The 17,224-nt window shown below is 34.0% G+C and overlaps 2 protein-coding genes across 4 annotated transcripts; one reads left to right on the top strand and one right to left on the bottom strand.

Annotated features, from left to right (window-relative positions):
* Positions 1-681: 681 nt before the first annotated feature.
* On the bottom strand, positions 682-7,866 carry LOC122599786 (cyclin-T1-3-like). Its single transcript, XM_043772364.1, has 7 exons — positions 7,761-7,866; positions 5,027-5,308; positions 3,857-3,938; positions 3,392-3,526; positions 2,748-2,923; positions 2,507-2,658; positions 682-1,679 (listed from the first exon to the last, which is right to left on the bottom strand). Exons 2-7 carry the CDS (start codon positions 5,254-5,256, stop codon positions 913-915), a joined length of 1,542 nt encoding a protein of 513 aa, XP_043628299.1. The 5' UTR covers positions 5,257-5,308; positions 7,761-7,866; the 3' UTR covers positions 682-912.
* Positions 7,867-9,978: 2,112 nt separating this feature from the next.
* Positions 9,979-17,208, top strand: LOC122599288 (bZIP transcription factor 16-like). Of its 3 annotated transcripts, none has more exons than XM_043771778.1 (13): positions 9,979-10,173; positions 10,803-10,913; positions 11,025-11,081; positions 11,174-11,248; positions 12,444-12,533; positions 12,620-12,679; positions 12,763-12,929; positions 13,027-13,081; positions 13,240-13,282; positions 13,377-13,612; positions 15,024-15,101; positions 15,661-15,786; positions 16,776-17,208. In XM_043771778.1, the coding sequence occupies exons 2-13, from the start codon at positions 10,836-10,838 to the stop codon at positions 16,857-16,859; spliced, it is 1,149 nt and encodes a 382-aa protein (XP_043627713.1). In that variant the 5' UTR covers positions 9,979-10,173; positions 10,803-10,835; the 3' UTR covers positions 16,860-17,208. The 3 variants fall into 3 exon arrangements, with proteins under 3 accessions (XP_043627713.1, XP_043627712.1, XP_043627711.1); XM_043771777.1 differs by having other exon boundaries at positions 9,980-10,173; positions 10,814-10,913; positions 13,371-13,612; XM_043771776.1 differs by having other exon boundaries at positions 9,981-10,173; positions 13,371-13,612.
* The last annotated feature ends 16 nt before the right edge of the window (positions 17,209-17,224 follow it).

Below are 17,224 nucleotides of genomic sequence, written 5' to 3'. Positions count from 1 at the left end.
TAAGGGTCAACATTAACTTAAATAGGAACGTGAATATATTTAGACTTTTCTTCTTACCCATTTAAAGAGTGAACAAATTAAACGACAAATTTGTCAGAGCTATAACATGTGAAAGGGTTGTTACAACTAAAACCTGACTTTTAAATCTGCCTATGATGATGGGATTAGCATTAAGTTAAAGAATATTATGATTATGTTGTTACCAAGTACATTAATTGTGGATTTGTATTCGAAACTTACAACCGGTTATATTTGTATTATTTTTTCATAGTGAAAGGTACATCGAATTCCTGGCAATTGGTTACTATATATAACTTTTTGGGAGGTAACCAATGATTGCGACCGAGATCAAGAGGTGTTCAGAAGTACAAGACGTTTAAAAAAAACATCTCCAGTACCTATCCACATGTCTATTTGTGTTACAAGGTTCATTATAACAGCAAACGGAAAAGTTCAGAACAATGATTAACACTCAACCAAAGCTACCTGTTAAGAATGATATCAGCAGTTGATCAATATAAACACAAAACATTAAACCAAAAGATGGACAGGATTATTTCTAACTGGTTGCTAGTTAGTTATGACCAGACATTAAACACATACATTGAAATCTCTAGGCATACAAACCATTATGACCAAATGGATGTACGTAAAATTTATCATAGGGTGAGGCAAAAGAAATGGGAAATAACTGAGGTTATTCATTTTCATAACTTAACGATGCCATTTCATGACCAGAAAGCATACACAACCAAAATTTGGTTCCAGCAAGTACATGAAGGACGAACAGTTGGCACATCCAAGGCTACCAATGATCATATTCTCATTTAAATACAAGGATCATAAACACCATTACAGCATTACCTTTATGTAAAACACTAGAACCTCACTCAGTACAATTCAGACACCCTTCTAGTTTCTTCTTCGTTTGTCAGGTGGCGGTGTCCCGCCAGCTTTCCTTTTCCGGCTACTAGCCGTGGGTGACGTCCCTCTCATGTCACCTTCATCCAACATTCCCACCTCCCCTTCTTCCACTAGATCAGAATCAAAATCATCATCAATAAGCTTTGAAGGTTTAGAAAAATCATTTGTTCCTAGTTTGCTTTTCTCAGATTCAACAGCCAATTCTATACCATCTTCTAGTTCCCTCTCAATCAGATCATCGTCATCCATGAAATCTGTTCTTCGAGTTACATCACCACCACGTGCTTTCTTTCGTTTCTCAAGAGCTGCCCTAAGGCCCCTAACCTTATCTTTATCTATCTTTTTTATGGCATCCTTAGGCGTCTGACTTCTGTATTCCAGAATCCCCCCGCCTCTTTCTTCATCTTCCTCGGCGTGTTTAGTTGGACCACATGTTGATTTTGTTTCACCAATTTCTGATTCGTAATGCTGGTCATCATTGTTCTCAACATCCGAATTGATATCCTTATTTCTATCTGTACTTCCATCGTCATTACTTTGATCTTGGGATGTTCTTGGATGATCCGAAGTGGGTCTTGATGATGCAAGGTTTGAGGTATGTGATCTGGAAGTAGCAGCACCAACATGAGAATCGCTGTCATTTGTGCCATGTTCTTGGTTAACCTCTGGAGCTCGTGGCTTCTGAGTAACCCCGCCTCCTGTGGATGGTGGCAATTTATTTTGTTCGTACAACTCTAACATTTGGTTACTCACCTCTGCAAGAAATAAATAGCACCAGTTACTAGTTCATATGTAAAGCAAAAAATTACGTCACACTATATGTAAAGCAAAAAATTATATTGCCCAGTCTAGTCACTTTTTCCCCTCATGAGCTATATTTATAATCCCACTTTATTGATCCAGAAGGTGACTGAATGAGCGAAGTGTATTTTGCAAAATCATTCTAAGATAAAAGACTCAGTCAATTCCGCCACCCACAATAATAAGCCCACGTGTAACTTCGAATGTTCAGCTATCCCAAAAACATAAATGCCCGACCCATTAACTTGTGATTGGGTTGTATCAGCTGATGCTAGATCTCTAACGGGTCAAACAGGTAAATCAGAATTTGATCTTATAGCCTTATAGCGAACAGGTCAAGCAGACTGAGTTCATTGAAATAACAAAACTTTCTTGATTACTTTAAATTTCACAACTAGTTATTAACAAAAAGTTTCCATCGTCGTGCAGGAAGTGTTTCGATATATACAGCCAGCTTTGACCTGTACCAAAATATTACCATTATTCAGCTGAACCCACTTTGACCAATTACACAACCCACCCATTTTGACACCTCTACAATATATATTGGTCATAGAATATATTTTTGGGATGCTGACGGTAAATAAAATCAGCTCGCTTTTCAGGAATGGAGATGGTAAAGATGTAATACAATTCATCTACACCATACTCCAAAGCCCTACCCTCCTAGCCACTCAACATGTTTAACAAATTGAATGTTAAAATAGCATAATGCCTACAAAGAAAATAATAAAAGTTTACTTGGCAGTCAAATATCACAATACGAAGACAAGAAACTAACCCTCTAATTGGCGTGGGGTAACATTGAATTCCTGCCACCAAACCTTCTCGCCATCTGATGGCAGCTTTACTTTGAGAAACTTAGCAGCAAGAAAAATGGCACCTGCCGCTATGTGATGGGGCTTAAATTGCAAGCAGAGAGATGTCCGAAGCCTGCATATGTCCTTTTTGCAGGTCAAAAGCAAAAAGGGGGCAATGACCACATGCAAAAGTTACATACTACGAAAAGGATTACAGCATACCCATCATTTACGAAATTCCATGCAACTTGGGCAAGTGCATTTTGAGCAACTTTGAATTTCTTTATTGCCTCAACAAGTGGTTTATATGGATGGTGCACATTGAAGTCAAAAGCAAGAGTTGCAAGGACTACACGTTCCCCTGTTAAGATTAATTCTTTCTGTTGTTCATACACCTCCTGCAAAACGAAAGTATAGAGCTTCAGAATTACTAACTAGTAACTACATACACATGAAGAACATTGAGTTTGCGAATCACTAGAGTAGGCACTTTACCCATTTACTTGATAATGGGTCAATATAGGTAACATTTTAACACTTCAAATTGGTCAAAAATCTAATAACTTAGTTAACAAAAGAACATCCAGTGTAAGCCAATGTGTTCTCTAAATATTTTCGACATCCGAAATTGATCTATCGCCATAAATAAAATCTTAATTTATAACTATACTCGTGTAAGCTTCAGCTTCTATACATTAACTATTTGATGAATCAAGAATTTTTGAACAAAAAGTGATGAATAGACGACCCGGCCCAGACTCTTTTGACCATCACCTGACCCGGTTATCTGGCCATCTCAATATAATACAACTAAAGCAGTAAAGCATACAAGAACTTATGTCTGACACAATCAGAATTGACAGTACCTTCTGTTTGATTCTCTGTGCTAACTTAGGGTCCTTTTTGTAATTGATTTCGTAGGAAACAATAATGACAGTTTGCAAAGGACGAGGAGTTTCTTCAACCTTGCCGGCAAGAAACATGCAGACTGTTGCCACCGTCTGCAATCAATGTATGTTAGTTAATACTCGTATCCAACAAGTGTTTGTTATTTGTGCTGTTAAGTCGTACCGGTAGAGAAAATGTCATGTTTTAGTCTGATTATATGCAAACTATATACTATAACTGATTCTGTGTATATTTTATACGCACACACACATGTATCAGAGTATCACATGACTTTTTTTGCTCAACTTCTGGATAGAAAACACTTGAACTTTCAAATAGTATATACTTCTTCAAATTTCAAACACACAACATATTTAATCCAGCCAACATCAAATCAAGGATTGAACAAAAAGATTTCATAAGTGAAACAATGCATAGCTCACCCTCCTGTCGTTCTTCCCATGAGACTGACGAATGAAGAAGCGGTGACAAAAGATAATAGCTGTTGCAATGGTAACTTGGGGCCTGCAAAGATATATCTAACTTATTATTTTGAAAATACTTGAGGGCCGGAAAATATCGAATTAAGGCACGAACATTAACACCAAAAGCACTGTGAGTTAAAAAAGAACATTGACAGTTTGACACCTCTAAAGATACAAGTGTAAGTATTATACAAATCAGAAATATGAGAGATACATGTGGCAAGTGTTGGAAGAAACATATATAAAATATGAAACACCTAATTAAAACTTGATAGTCGAGTCATTCTTCACAATACAAGATCAAACTTAGATTCATAGAACTGACTGATATTCATATAATTTCTCCAACATTCAAAGCGTCAGAGAACACATAGGCAAGAATGGTAACTGATACAAACTATAGGTAGCAAGACTTGGATCACTGATAATTATTTGATCAACAAGTTCACCATGGTGGAAGGGGGGACCTTTTGGTTATCATCTAAGGACTTTTGGATTCTCAATATAGAAACTACTGGTAAGTTTTTGCAGATAACTTGGAACGCTCAAAAGAAAACCAATTAACCAGCGATTTTGTATAGTGTATACATACAAGTCTATGCATTCACGAATACTCTAAAAACTTCATTGGCTATAATTACATATTCAAAACAGATCTCTAGTTTTAAAATTATAAGACATAGTCATGTTCACAAATACTCACATTGGTAACCCCACACGCTTTATTGACAAAAAGCAGAAATTTCTAATTATTAGGTAAACAAAATAGCACGAGTGTAAGTAGAAACGCTACCTCATGTGTTTGATGAAGTTCACCAATATGACCTCCAAAAGTATAAATAATGACGTGATAAAGAAACAGTTTCAAAAAAAGAAAAACAGCTCGTAATAAACAATGTTCAAAAGCAAGGTATACTTGCAAACATTTTTTTAAGTATCAGAAAGAATCATAAATTCAAATTGAGTTAATAAACAATATTTTCAAATACAGGAACAAAAACAACAAGTGTGAGGCAGATGCTAAAACAAAAACTATGGTTGCTTACTTTTCTACCACTTAAAAGTATGTGAAAAATAAAATTATAAGGAACAATAACCATACAAAAACAAAAGGACAGTAGAACTCACACTTTAAGTCTCATACCCAAGTCCTGCAGGAACGTGCAATACGACTTCCGCAGATATGTCTCCTTCTTCAGATCAATGCCATCTGATCTCGATGGTGAGTTCTCTTCTATTTCTTTCCTAGAAAAATACCAGCGACCACTATTTTCCTCGTGATGATTATTAGACTGATTATGGGGACCGCCTTCGTGCATTGCAAAATGCATCGAATCATTGGACAACAAGGCAGCCATTTTTGTTCCCTAAAGTCCTCCAATATATTAAGGAATGAAGCTGGAAATCTCCCTATTTAACAGGATAAATTAAAAATGGCATCAACTGCCTGTGTTGTGTGTTTAACAAAATTAATAAGAGGGAAGGATAGGCAAAACAAATGAATAGAAGAATAAGTCAATATAAAATCACTTGCAAAAGAGTTCATTAGATGTCGATTGATTCTAAGCCTAAATGCCATATAGCGACGGTTTCCTTTGTTATCAATTTGTTATAACTGAATCGATGATCTTCTGCACGTGCAGGATATACTTCTAATAAAAAGATTCAAAACTATATACTACTCAAATTCAACACATATGCAATGCTTCTATCAGTTACAACTTTAACATTCACAAATACTTTGTTAGATCGATTGGCATAAAATCCAATATGAAGTACCATTGCACATCCTGAAAAGTTGCCAAAGTAAACTGACAAACTATGGCTGGAAATACCACGCCATGAAAACAATCATCAGATCTAACTTGGCAAATTGTTACATAGCATCAGAGCAATGCAGAATATTACACTACTTACAACAATTTTTACTTGTACACTACTTGCAACATTTCCCACCTGCCTAATTTCCTTTTCCCCATTTTCCCAATCCACCGTTACCACTTGGGGGCTCTTCGCCAGCTGCTTCTCAGCCTCTCACCACTGCACTACCTCTTAACTTTCTGGTGGATTTTCTTTACTACTAATCTTATTTTGTCTTGAGTGTGTATGTCAATCAGGATATATCATCCGAGGTCTCTCTGTACATTTATATCTTAAGATTATTCAATGTATGTCTCAGATTAGAGGCCTACAAGTGATATAAGGGGATTTACAGTCATTAGAAGTCCCTGTGATTAACTTTCTCCATTTATTTTATATGGGGACCCATGACAAGGTAGCAAAGAGACTCATGAAACCAAAAGCCATTCATCAATCAGGACCTGTCCGGATCATATTTTACATTAAGGGGTCAAAATATCATTATCTGTCCAAAAACCTCCCCCTTGCAATCCCTAATATTTCCATCGCACCTCGACACATTCAAGTTATAAGTGATAAATTTATTTGAAAGATAGATGATGAGAAGTGCAGATTTCTTTCAATGACATCCAAAGACACCTAAATAGAACTCTAGAAGTCTCCATCCTACTTCCTACGTGATACGCCAAAATAAATGCAAAATGCATAACTAAAAGTCTAAAACTAAAATACCATCGATCTTTAAAACTTAACTTCAAAATATACGTCTGAATCTTGTGACTTATCTACAAAGATTAAATGCTAACAGCCACTTCAGATACAAAAAAGTACATATTCGGAAGACCATAACTGAAACATCTTCCATATCATTATACATAAAAACTTAGTATCAAACTACTAACATAATAACAATATCATCACTATCAGCCAATCAGGTCAATACTTACCTATAGCTCTATACCTATATATCTATATATATGTGCTATTCAGCTATTATATATAAAGTATTTGCCTCACCCTATTTTAAGATAATATAATCTCCAATAAGAATGTGCCATGTCATCCTCAACTCCCTGTCCCGTTAGAATGAGCCTCATCACCCCCTATTATCCAACCTACAATAATATGATGCATCAATCTCTTTCCATTCTCTTATTACACCACCAGCCCGCCCCAACGACCATCAGAGACCATCTATAAGAAACCTAGAAACTAGCATAAACCATCGAAAATTACCAAAAGCAGTAAGAAACTACTATACGAAACGTCAAAACTACCACAAACTATTCTCCGCCCACCGCACTTGGGCAGGTACCATGTATTGATGTATAAATGTCAATCAATACATAATTTTTCTTAGAATTGACTACAAATAAAGGATTTTTCTTTAGCGCTAGGTTTATCATAATAGCACATGCAGAAAAACGCCGCCTAAAAACATAGCTAAACATTGGAGTACAATGTCTTTTTATGTGTGACTTAACATAGCAAACTACATACTATATATACAAACCTAAATTAAGTAATCTGTAAAATAACATAAAAAACTTAAAAATTAGGGTTTCATATATATAATCAATAAATAATCATATATGACATCAAAATTCCCAATATTTCAATAATTGTCAAAGATATAAAACCAAATCACATAAAGCTTTCAACTTTACACCAATTTAACAAAATCTTGGATACCCAATTGGGCTATTTACAACAACAAAAAATTACACAAAGAATCTATACATACAAAATATAATAATATTAGGGCACAACACAGAAGCATAAATAGTCAAAGATATGAGAACCAAATCACATAAAGCTTTCAACTTTACACCTATGTAACAAAATCTTTGATACCCAATTGGGCTATTTACAACAAAAAATTACATAAAGAATCTATACATACAAAAGATAATAATATTAGGGCACAACACAGAAGGACATATATATATTATATATAAACATACATATATACAATGTAAGGCTTTATTTAAATAAAACTAACCGGGGACCGAATAGAGCGTGCTATCTCAGCGAGATTATGGCGGAGCCGTACGGCGTCCTTTAGCAGAGAGAAAGAATGGATTGAATCGTGATTTTTAGAAAAAAGGAGAGTGTTTTATGGTGAAACAAATGTTTTAAAAATTACACCGGTCTGGACCGGGTCTAGGACACTATACAAGTATATCATTCAAGGAGGTAATATTCGTCTTATTTATTTATTTTGATTTTGATGAATTAAGGATTTATACTCTCAGTTATACAATATAACTATGTTTGACACAAGTTTTTCAAAAGCTTTTCAGGAGTTTTAACTTTTTATTTTAAACTAAAAACACTTAAAATATTAAAAGCTTTGTTTGGATGCAACTAGTTTTAGCTTTTCTTTGGAAAAAAAAAACTTCAAAATGAAACGCTAGTTGAAGTAGCGTTTTAGGAGCTTTAGCTTTTCGATGAAGTTTTCACTCTTTGAAAGTTACGCAAATACTTCTTAAAATTGCAGTTACAGCTACCATACCAAACCCTTTCAAAAAATAAAAAATAAAAGTTACAGCTTATAGCTCCAATTAAAAGTTACAGCTAATTTTGTCAAATATACCATATGTATAATGTGATACATTAATCAAAGATAGTGGTCCAAATATCACTTCCCTATCATTTATCATAGTATAGTACCAATAGTAAAAGAAAAGAAAATATTTATCACCATAGTAACAATATAGTAAAAGAAAAGTAAATATGATGTTATTACAAATTTTGAGTGGAATGAAATTTTTTTTACATATTAATATTGATTTTTAATATTTTTATAATTGATAAGTATGGGGCTCTCATATTTTTTTTTACATATTAAAAATTTAACATGTGAAATTCATTTCTATCGATAGAAATGACTAATTATTATGTTGACCTAATTTCGAAAAACAATATGGATAACTGAAAAAATATACATTTAGTTTTTGCTATATAATATATTTAATCTTTTGAGTTTTTTTTTATATATTTTGATCAAATAAGATTTGAATAAAAGAATAACTTTATGTAATTTTTATTCATGTTTATGAGTTCAACTCATTACACTATAGATCATAATATTATATGGGTTCTTCAAGAGGTATGCAAAATTTTATTATGATATATCTTATATCAAATTTTAAATTTGAGTATATCTCCAAATCAAACCAAACTTATTTGACTTTCAATTTAATCTGAACTAAAATTTAAGTTATTTTATTCATATTTTAACATATTTAGATTTAGATATTCAAAAAGCATTTAGTATAAGCTTAAAGTTTTAGTAATATATGTACAAAACCTAATCCCTATAAAGTAAAACAATGAAATTCAAAACTTAGTTTTTACAATAGTAAAGTTATTTATAATAACACAAATCAACCAAAATGATCAGCTCACATACTTTAAACAGATTATCGAATAATGGGTATACAATTTTTTCTTCATTAACTAAAAAAAGTTATGTCCTTAAATAAGAAAAAATACTTTAATTGAAAAATGAAAATAAACTAGGCACTTTTTATACCATTTACCTTTTGGATTGAGATTCCCTCAAGTTAAGCCCCTAACTTGAGTCAATTTAGAGAATTTTTGACTTTTTGATTAAAATCAAGGGCCAAGATTCAATAATCATCTTTAAATCTTAGCACTTAATATAATTTAAAGGTCATGATCTCTATAACTTGACTCCTCAAGTTGTTTTCAACTTGAAGGAATCTCCATCCTTACATTTTTCCTTTCTAAAATTAGATTATTATGTGTTCTCGAGTTCTTTTTTAAAGGAAGGAGAAAGAAAAGAAGAGAGGTGAATGGAAGAGAAGGGTAGATTTTATTTCCTTCCAAATCATCCCAAAAGTGGAAGGAAAAAATTGTAACCAAAATATATTGAATTCTCCTTCCAACTCCTTTCCTTTCTTTTCTCTTATTTTCTTTAATGAAACTCAAGAACACAAATATTTTAAAAATCTTTCATTCTTTTCCTTACTCCTCAATAAAAAACTCGAAAACTCTAGCATAAGGCTTTTATTTACAAAGGGTAGGCCGGTTTACCCTACACCTACACCACACCGTAACCCAGCTACACCACAGGTTAACCCAATGCACCACCCACATATCCACCATTGAATCAAACCCCATTTGATCAATCACTTTCAAAGTCTTAATCAGCTTCTATCAATTCCTCCTCGCTCGTGAGTACAAAAACACCATTTTCTGCAACAACTACTTTCGTACAACAACAATTTTTGAATTCAATATCTCGATCTCTCTATATATCCCCCTTTTTCATTCTATCTATATCTATATTTATACATATAAATTTAGGGTTTTTAAGTTTGATCTATATAATTATCTCAATTTCAAGAAACACCCATTTAATTTCATCAATTTCCCAGAAAATTTCGGTAATTTGTTTCATCTTTAGCTCACTTAAAGTTTAAATTTTGTTTCTTGATTGTAATCTTTGAATACATATGCATATGTATCATATATATTTGTGTATGTGTTTTTTTAGGTTAAAGTTTGTTGCTTTATGTGTTGGTATCCTTAAATTTGATGTTTTTCTTGTTTTATGTATGTGATTTTATGCTAATTTACTTAGAATGTGATCTTGGAAGTATTTATTGTGTAGAAGTTTTTGAGGTTGGTTCAAGGATATTAATTTAAATGTGGAAAAGTTGAAGCTTTAAGTCAAAAAGTAATCTTTAGAGTAGCAATTTGAAAGTTAACTTTCAATAACTGTTACTGTATATATGCGGTAAATTTCTCATTATGTAATTGGTTTATTTTTTGCTGCCATTGGAGGCAAATAAGTTTGCATGTCATCTGCCTGTTATCAAAACTAGTGACAGATCACCAGTTTAGAAGTATTAAGAGGTCGAATGAATACAATAGAATTTGGAAGTTTAATACTGACAGTTGAAAGTTTAGAAGTAGAATAGTTACAATAGTCTTTTGGGTAAAGTTAGATGCTTTTAAACACACATAACCTGTTTATCGATTGATGTGTGTGTTTTCTCAAATCCGTTGATAGGATGGTTGCAGGAGGCTTTGAGTGGGACTCATAATGGGAAGCAGCGAGATGGATAAATCCGCTAAGGAGACGAAAGAAACAACAAAGGAGTCGAAGGCTGTGAACTCCCAGGTGAATTTCATGCTATTCGTACATTTATGATCATACGCTTTACGATGACATGTATTTATACGCTTTACATATAAATGTAGTTTTATCTTCTATTTTTGTTACTTTGTTCAGGAGCAGACTTCGGGTAGTGTCACCGGTACGGTCACTCCGGATTGGACTGGGTTTCAGGTTCCGTCCCGCAAAAAATTTAAATTATAACTTGGTGTTCTTATGATTTGAGATATCTTGCTAAGTTTAGGTGGTGTGTATACCTTGAACAGCCTTATCCTCATATGCCTCCACATGGATATATGGCATCAAGCCCTCAAGCTCACCCCTACATGTGGGGCGTTCAGGTACGTGTTCTACAGATTCTCAATTTAGGTTCTTGGTATATTTTATGCTAGTTACTTTATATTGGTGAGTTATATGTGGCGCTCAATATCAGCTATATATTGTGTCTTTTTATGATTTGATCTGTATAAGGCTGACAATATAGTATTTGGGAATTCCGCACATGTAAGTAGTTCATTTAATTGTTACATACTTACGTGCATTGTTTTGCTGAAACCACCGATTAAGATGTAGAACTCTATTATTCATATTTGCTAGTTTAAGGAGGGTTAAATGTAGGATGTATCATTGGCTCTTTATGTTCTTAAATATATGAGTAGCTTCTTTTATACTATTATATCTAGTTTTACTTAACTCAAGTGTCAAGTCTTTCATTTCCGTCTCCACTGATGGATGAGGCATATTGAGCTATTGATGTTGTGAAGTACAAGTTTGCCATACGAAGAACCTGCATCATGCTTTTATCTGAAATATTAAAAGAATATGTTCCTAGTCTTTAGATTGTTGTCCTGTATTAAATTTACCTAATATGTCCGTGTTGATTTGAGATGGTATATAATGGTGCTTAATTTGGCACTGTTATTCTGTAGAGGGTTAGTTAAGCTTAAGATAGAAGTGGCAAAATTTGTATGCGGGGTGGGTCAGGTAATATTTAATACCGGTTGGGTTGACCTGCCAGCACTCTTTTGTCTATTTTCTGAACGTATTAAATATGACAACAAAGGTTGTATTTCTAAACACTATTATAGTTATGCAAAGAAACCAACTGAGGAGGTTGTTACTATTTGAATAACTTTAGGCTACTTTCGACTCACCATACCCATTTGTTGGCCCATTTTAGTTTTAGTTTAGCTTTCTATGTTTGCCCATGTAGTCTGTTGGAGATAATATAATTACCCAAATCGATCCATTTTTAGGCTAATGGTTCAAAATTCAAACTTGCCCCCTCCATAGCTTGTGGTAGTAAATATCCCAGATTCCCTGTTCTTTTGGACTATACAACCCAAATCGATTCATTATATAACTTCTATGATGTTCCAATCCAAAATTTTTGAAAGGGCTTTCAGGGGGCAGTATATTTCTAGTAGGTTGAACAATGAAATGTAACATATACATGTGTGCAAAATATTTAACTACTTTCAGTCATTTCATCTTGAATATATTTTCCATTAATCTAATATCGACTTGCACTTGCAGCATCTTATGCCGCCTTATGGTACTCCTCCTCATCCGTATGTTGCTATGTACCCCCCTGGTGGCATTTACACTCATCCATCTATGCCTCCGGTATCTTCAATTATGATATATTTGCTTACTAACTTCCTTGTTGTCTAAACTACAATAACTATAAGCTGGTATTTGTATACAACCAGGGTTCATATCCTTACAGTCCGTATGCAATGCCCTCTCCAAATGGTATTGCTGAAGCTTCTGTGAGTTGGCTGAACTAATGTAGTTTATGGATTTTCTAGAGTGTAAAACTTAATCTTTCAATAATAAAATGTGAATTTTGTAGGGTAATACCCCGGGCAATACAGAAGTTGATGGTAAGGCAATGGACGGGAAGGAAAAACTTCCTATTAAAAGGTCAAAAGGAAGTCTCGGCAGTTTAAATATGATTACAGGCAAGAACAATGAACCAGGCAAAGCAGGTGCATCTGCTAATGGAGTTCATCCGAAAAGGTAGACTGAGCACATCATTATATAATTATGTATCTCTACAAGTGGAATTTACTTCGTATATGGTTATCTTGATTTCACAAACTGATATTGGATACAGTGCTGAGAGTGGAAGTGAAGGTTCAAGTGAAGGAAGTGATGGAAATTCTGAAAATGTAGGTATCGTAGCAAAGTACTTGTTTACATGATACACTTGTCGGGTGATTCCATTTATTACATTGTAGTGTTAATATAACTACTTGCGGATATGCATTCTAGGGAAGTGCGATTCCATTTGGTTTTAATAAGTGTATATTATAATTACTTTTTTCAGGATTCACAATTAAAATCAGGATCCAGGCAAGACTCTATCGAAGGTTTGAATTCTATGAGTGTCTTATAGTCCAATAATTATTTTTGTTTTGCTTTGGGGTTTTGAAGAAACTGACATTGCAATATTATTAGCCACAGGTGAAGCATCTCAAAATGGAAATTCAGCAAATGGAGGACCAAATGCAGCTAATTCTGTGATCAACCAAACAGTGGCTGGTCCAACCACTAACTTAAATATTGGTATGGAGTACTGGAATGGTACAAGTTCACCCAATATCCCTGCAATGCATGGGAGCATCACTTCTGTTCAAGCTGCAGGTGGAATGGTTACTGCTGGGTCAAGGGACAACATGCAGTCGCAACTCTGGTTACCGGTATGCCGTTTTAATTTTTGTTTTATAATTTTTGGCCTTGTTATTAGTATAAACAAGGGGAACATCTCAGAAGTAATGTGATATAAGTCTTCCTCTTATTGTAGTTTTTTGCTCTTTAAAATGTTGGGAATTTCATATATTATGATTGGATATCACAACACTGTTGGAACTAGGGAACTTGTTATAGACCGAAGGATTTTAACCAATATTGTAATAGAATAGTAAAATAGGTTCAATTACCATAAACCCTATTGAACTGACCCCTTGGTTTTAAAAATCGCGCTTAATGTGTGATTAAGCGCTAGGCGGCAATAAAAGCGTTCCTGAGCGCCTTAGGTGACAATAAGCGGTCCCTGTACATGAAACATAGGCTTTAAGTGATTTTCTCTGAATCACCAAGCACAAAAGCGCTCGCTTTTGGTACAAAAGCGGTCCCTTGCTTTTTTTTTTCTTACTTTTTTAATATATCATGAAGTAAGCTTCTTTAAATTGTACATAAAGCTTTTTATGTTGTACATAAGAATTGTTTATAAGTTAAATTATATATATATCTTTCAATTATCCAAATTTTAAAATTGAAAATATTAATTTTGTAGTATATATTACATATAAATAATAAATAAACTAATATTTAAACCGTGCGCCTCGTGTACGAAAATCTCGCCGCTTTTCCTCTTAGCGCTTCAGAAATGGACCCTATCGCTTTTGTGCTCTTAGCGCCTTCTAAAACCAAGACTGACCCTGTTTTATATGATTATCATAAAACTAAGTTAGTTTTTGAGCTCTCATGGCTTCTTTGTTTAGATCTGTCAATAGGTATTTGGTTGATTAGAAACAATCATCTAACTACTACCCAATTTTGTTCAAACTAGCCAATAAAGTTTTGCTTTAAATTTACCTGACGGAAATGATATGATTTTTTTAATCTTTAAAGCAATGTTCACCCCTTCTTTTTTAGTTTTTAGCTTTGTTATCTTTTAGCTAAATATCCTCTAAGAAGCTTACAAATTGAGTTCTTGTATGTTAATCGATATAACTGAACGGTCATTCTATCAATATTGACATCCATAAGTTGCATATCAAGGCTGACCCTTTGATCATAGAGTTAGTCTGAAAAGCAGGGTCTAGATATTGTTTCGCGATGTGAACAAAATTTGATATATTTAGCTCTTAGATGTTTAATGTGGTTCAGTCTAGTATGAACCAGCTTTGTGAAGAAGTTCAGATATTTTTCAGTTTTGATTTATAGCTGTTACCTATTTGGATCTAAAAAGTCAAGCGGGACTCCTCTTTTGGACCACAAGAAGCAAATATTCGAATCCTTCAATAGATTCTTAATATGTAAAGATTCCCAAGGGAAAAAGATTATAATGGTTCTTCCTAATCTTATTGCTTGATGCTTTTATTTCAGGATGAAAGGGAGCTAAAGCGGCAGAGAAGGAAGCAATCCAATAGAGAGTCTGCTCGGAGATCCAGACTGCGCAAGCAGGTAAAGATCTTTTTCTTAACTCGAAAAGAAAGGGCAGGCAGGGCTGGGATATATAATGGGTCAAATTAGGCAAATATTTTGCTGCTGGTTGGTCAGGTTCAAAAGACTTTTTTGTTCATTACTTTTTAGTATTTCCAATAATTACTGTCATATATGATTACGGGATCTTTTCAAAAAAAAAAAAAAAAAGAAAAGAAAAAGATTATAGGAATTATATCATTTCAGTAGCAATCTACTTTTATGAATCTAGTTATGGGAGTTTTTTAGCATTAAAAATACACTTTGGACGCTTTTTGACCCATTTGGCCTGTTTTCCAGATTAACTCATTCATTAGTGAACAAGTCAAAATTGCTAGCTCTACCATTTTTCTTCTGTTGATCCCTTTATGCCTTCTCTTTGTGTTGAATAATGAGTATGCACACAAAAATGTGTGGTATAAGTATGTTATCACATACTCAGCTGAATATTTGCTTAACCAGAGAAAGCAGGGGGTGGCATTCTGCATTTTTTTTTATAATCTTTGCTTTAGCTTTATTGATTATATTTATGGTGGCTTAGGCTGAATGTGATGAGCTGGCCCAACGAGCTGAAGCTTTAAAGGAAGAAAATGCCTCCCTTAGAGCAGAAGTGAGTCGCCTTAGGAGCGACTATGATCAGCTTCTTGCTCAAAATGCATCGCTGAAGGTAATACCTAAGTCCATTCCCTATGATATGTCCATGCTAAGCACCTAATGTCTGCAGTGCAGTATCTAATTAAATGTTTATCTATTAGTCAAGTGTCTAAAATAACCTTCAAATATGTTAAAACAAATGATATAATGCGGACCCCAAAATGCTGCTATTAGCGTTTTGTAATGATTATTTAGAAAGGGGATCAATTTGGATTGAAGTTTGCCGAATTGGGAGATGTTGTTGATGCAGTAGCATCTGTTCTCGGCCCATGATTCGACCTGCAGTGCAGTTTATCTAAGTCATCCTTATATTTTTATCGTTTTATCAAGTTTAAGTCATCTTTTTATTAGGATAATTATGAATTGATTTGTTTCCTATATTAGTGGTGCTAGAATTAGTATAAAATTAGGGTGGAGAATGCATAGATCAGTTTTGAGATTTATAAAAAATTAAAGAACTTGGTTTTGATCTTTGATTAATCTTTTAGCGTTGAGCCATATGATTGCATAAGATACTGCATCAGGAGTATTTATAAATGGAAATAGTTGTGTTTGTTTCAGAACCGGGGGATGTTTGGGTTAATATTTTGGAATATTTGATTGTTGTGACTTGAAGGCTCAACGTTCACTATTAAACGTCTGGGTGAAACCCGCTTTTTTGATTATTATTGTATATAGGTCAAATATTTTTGTTGCCAGATAGAATCCGCTTTTGCATGTATACCCTTTTTTAATCTGATCTGAGGTGCATTGTTTACATCCATAAACTGTCTAAACGTTTTTGACCCAATAGTAATTGTAGGTTTCTCTATACATTATCAAATATTCAGACGGCAGAAGCACATTCAAAGGCTATTTTCGGTTCCATTGTTATTATTAAGTATCACATAATAAGTTTTAACCGCACATCCAAACATCTCCAAAAGCAGCTATATATATTTTCTGTAGAAACTCAATGTTTAGGTTGACATGTATGCATTCTCACATTGTATTGTTTTGCAGGAACGACTAGGGGAAATGCCAGGGAGAGAAGAAGAAACCCCTGATGGAAATGAACAAATGGGTACCGAAGATCATGCAGAGTGATCGATGAAGTTCTGGCTTTCCCTGTTTCCCAAGAGCTTACTCTAACGACAATTAGCAAACAAGAAAATGTGTTATTACATAGTAGTCCCGTCATCTAGTCAAGAATTCATTGAACACTGACCTTTGTGTCGTGTCTTAGATATGCAGAGTAACTATTAAATTAAATGGTTGTCATCAATGGTTCCAGGCCCATCTTTTAGTGCCGGAGGAACCCGGATGATATGTAGACTGTAGTGTGAAATTCATGACATGCCCTTGTGTATTCCTAAAAAGGGTATTGATCTCTAATTATTTCAACAGTTTATGTTCTAAATATGATCAATGTGATTGTTGTTTGTTAGCTGTTGCATATGGTGTGATCTCTA

The sequence above is a fragment of the Erigeron canadensis genome, chromosome 5 (assembly GCF_010389155.1).
Source record: "Erigeron canadensis isolate Cc75 chromosome 5, C_canadensis_v1, whole genome shotgun sequence".
In the NCBI taxonomy this organism is placed as follows: Eukaryota; Viridiplantae; Streptophyta; class Magnoliopsida; order Asterales; family Asteraceae; genus Erigeron; species Erigeron canadensis.
This window is presented reverse-complemented; position numbering and strand designations above follow the sequence as displayed.

What these genes read in the sequence shown, in the direction of transcription:
- LOC122599786 (XM_043772364.1), bottom strand. Translation starts at nt 5,256, where the DNA reads ATGGCTGCCTTGTTGTCCAATGATTCGATGCATTTTGCAATGCACGAA. An exon ending in TTGGGTATGAGACTTAAAGT is followed by an intron (nt 3,939 to 5,026) that starts GTGAGTTCTACT and finishes ATATCTTTGCAG; the next exon opens with GCCCCAAGTTACCATTGCAA. An exon ending in TGGAATTTCGTAAATGATGG is followed by an intron (nt 2,659 to 2,747) that starts GTATGCTGTAAT and finishes GGACATATGCAG; the next exon opens with GCTTCGGACATCTCTCTGCT.
- LOC122599288 (XM_043771777.1), top strand. Translation starts at nt 10,836, where the DNA reads ATGGGAAGCAGCGAGATGGATAAATCCGCTAAGGAGACGAAAGAAACA. An exon ending in CGAAGGCTGTGAACTCCCAG is followed by an intron (nt 10,914 to 11,024) that starts GTGAATTTCATG and finishes TACTTTGTTCAG; the next exon opens with GAGCAGACTTCGGGTAGTGT. An exon ending in GTGATGGAAATTCTGAAAAT is followed by an intron (nt 13,082 to 13,239) that starts GTAGGTATCGTA and finishes TACTTTTTTCAG; the next exon opens with GATTCACAATTAAAATCAGG.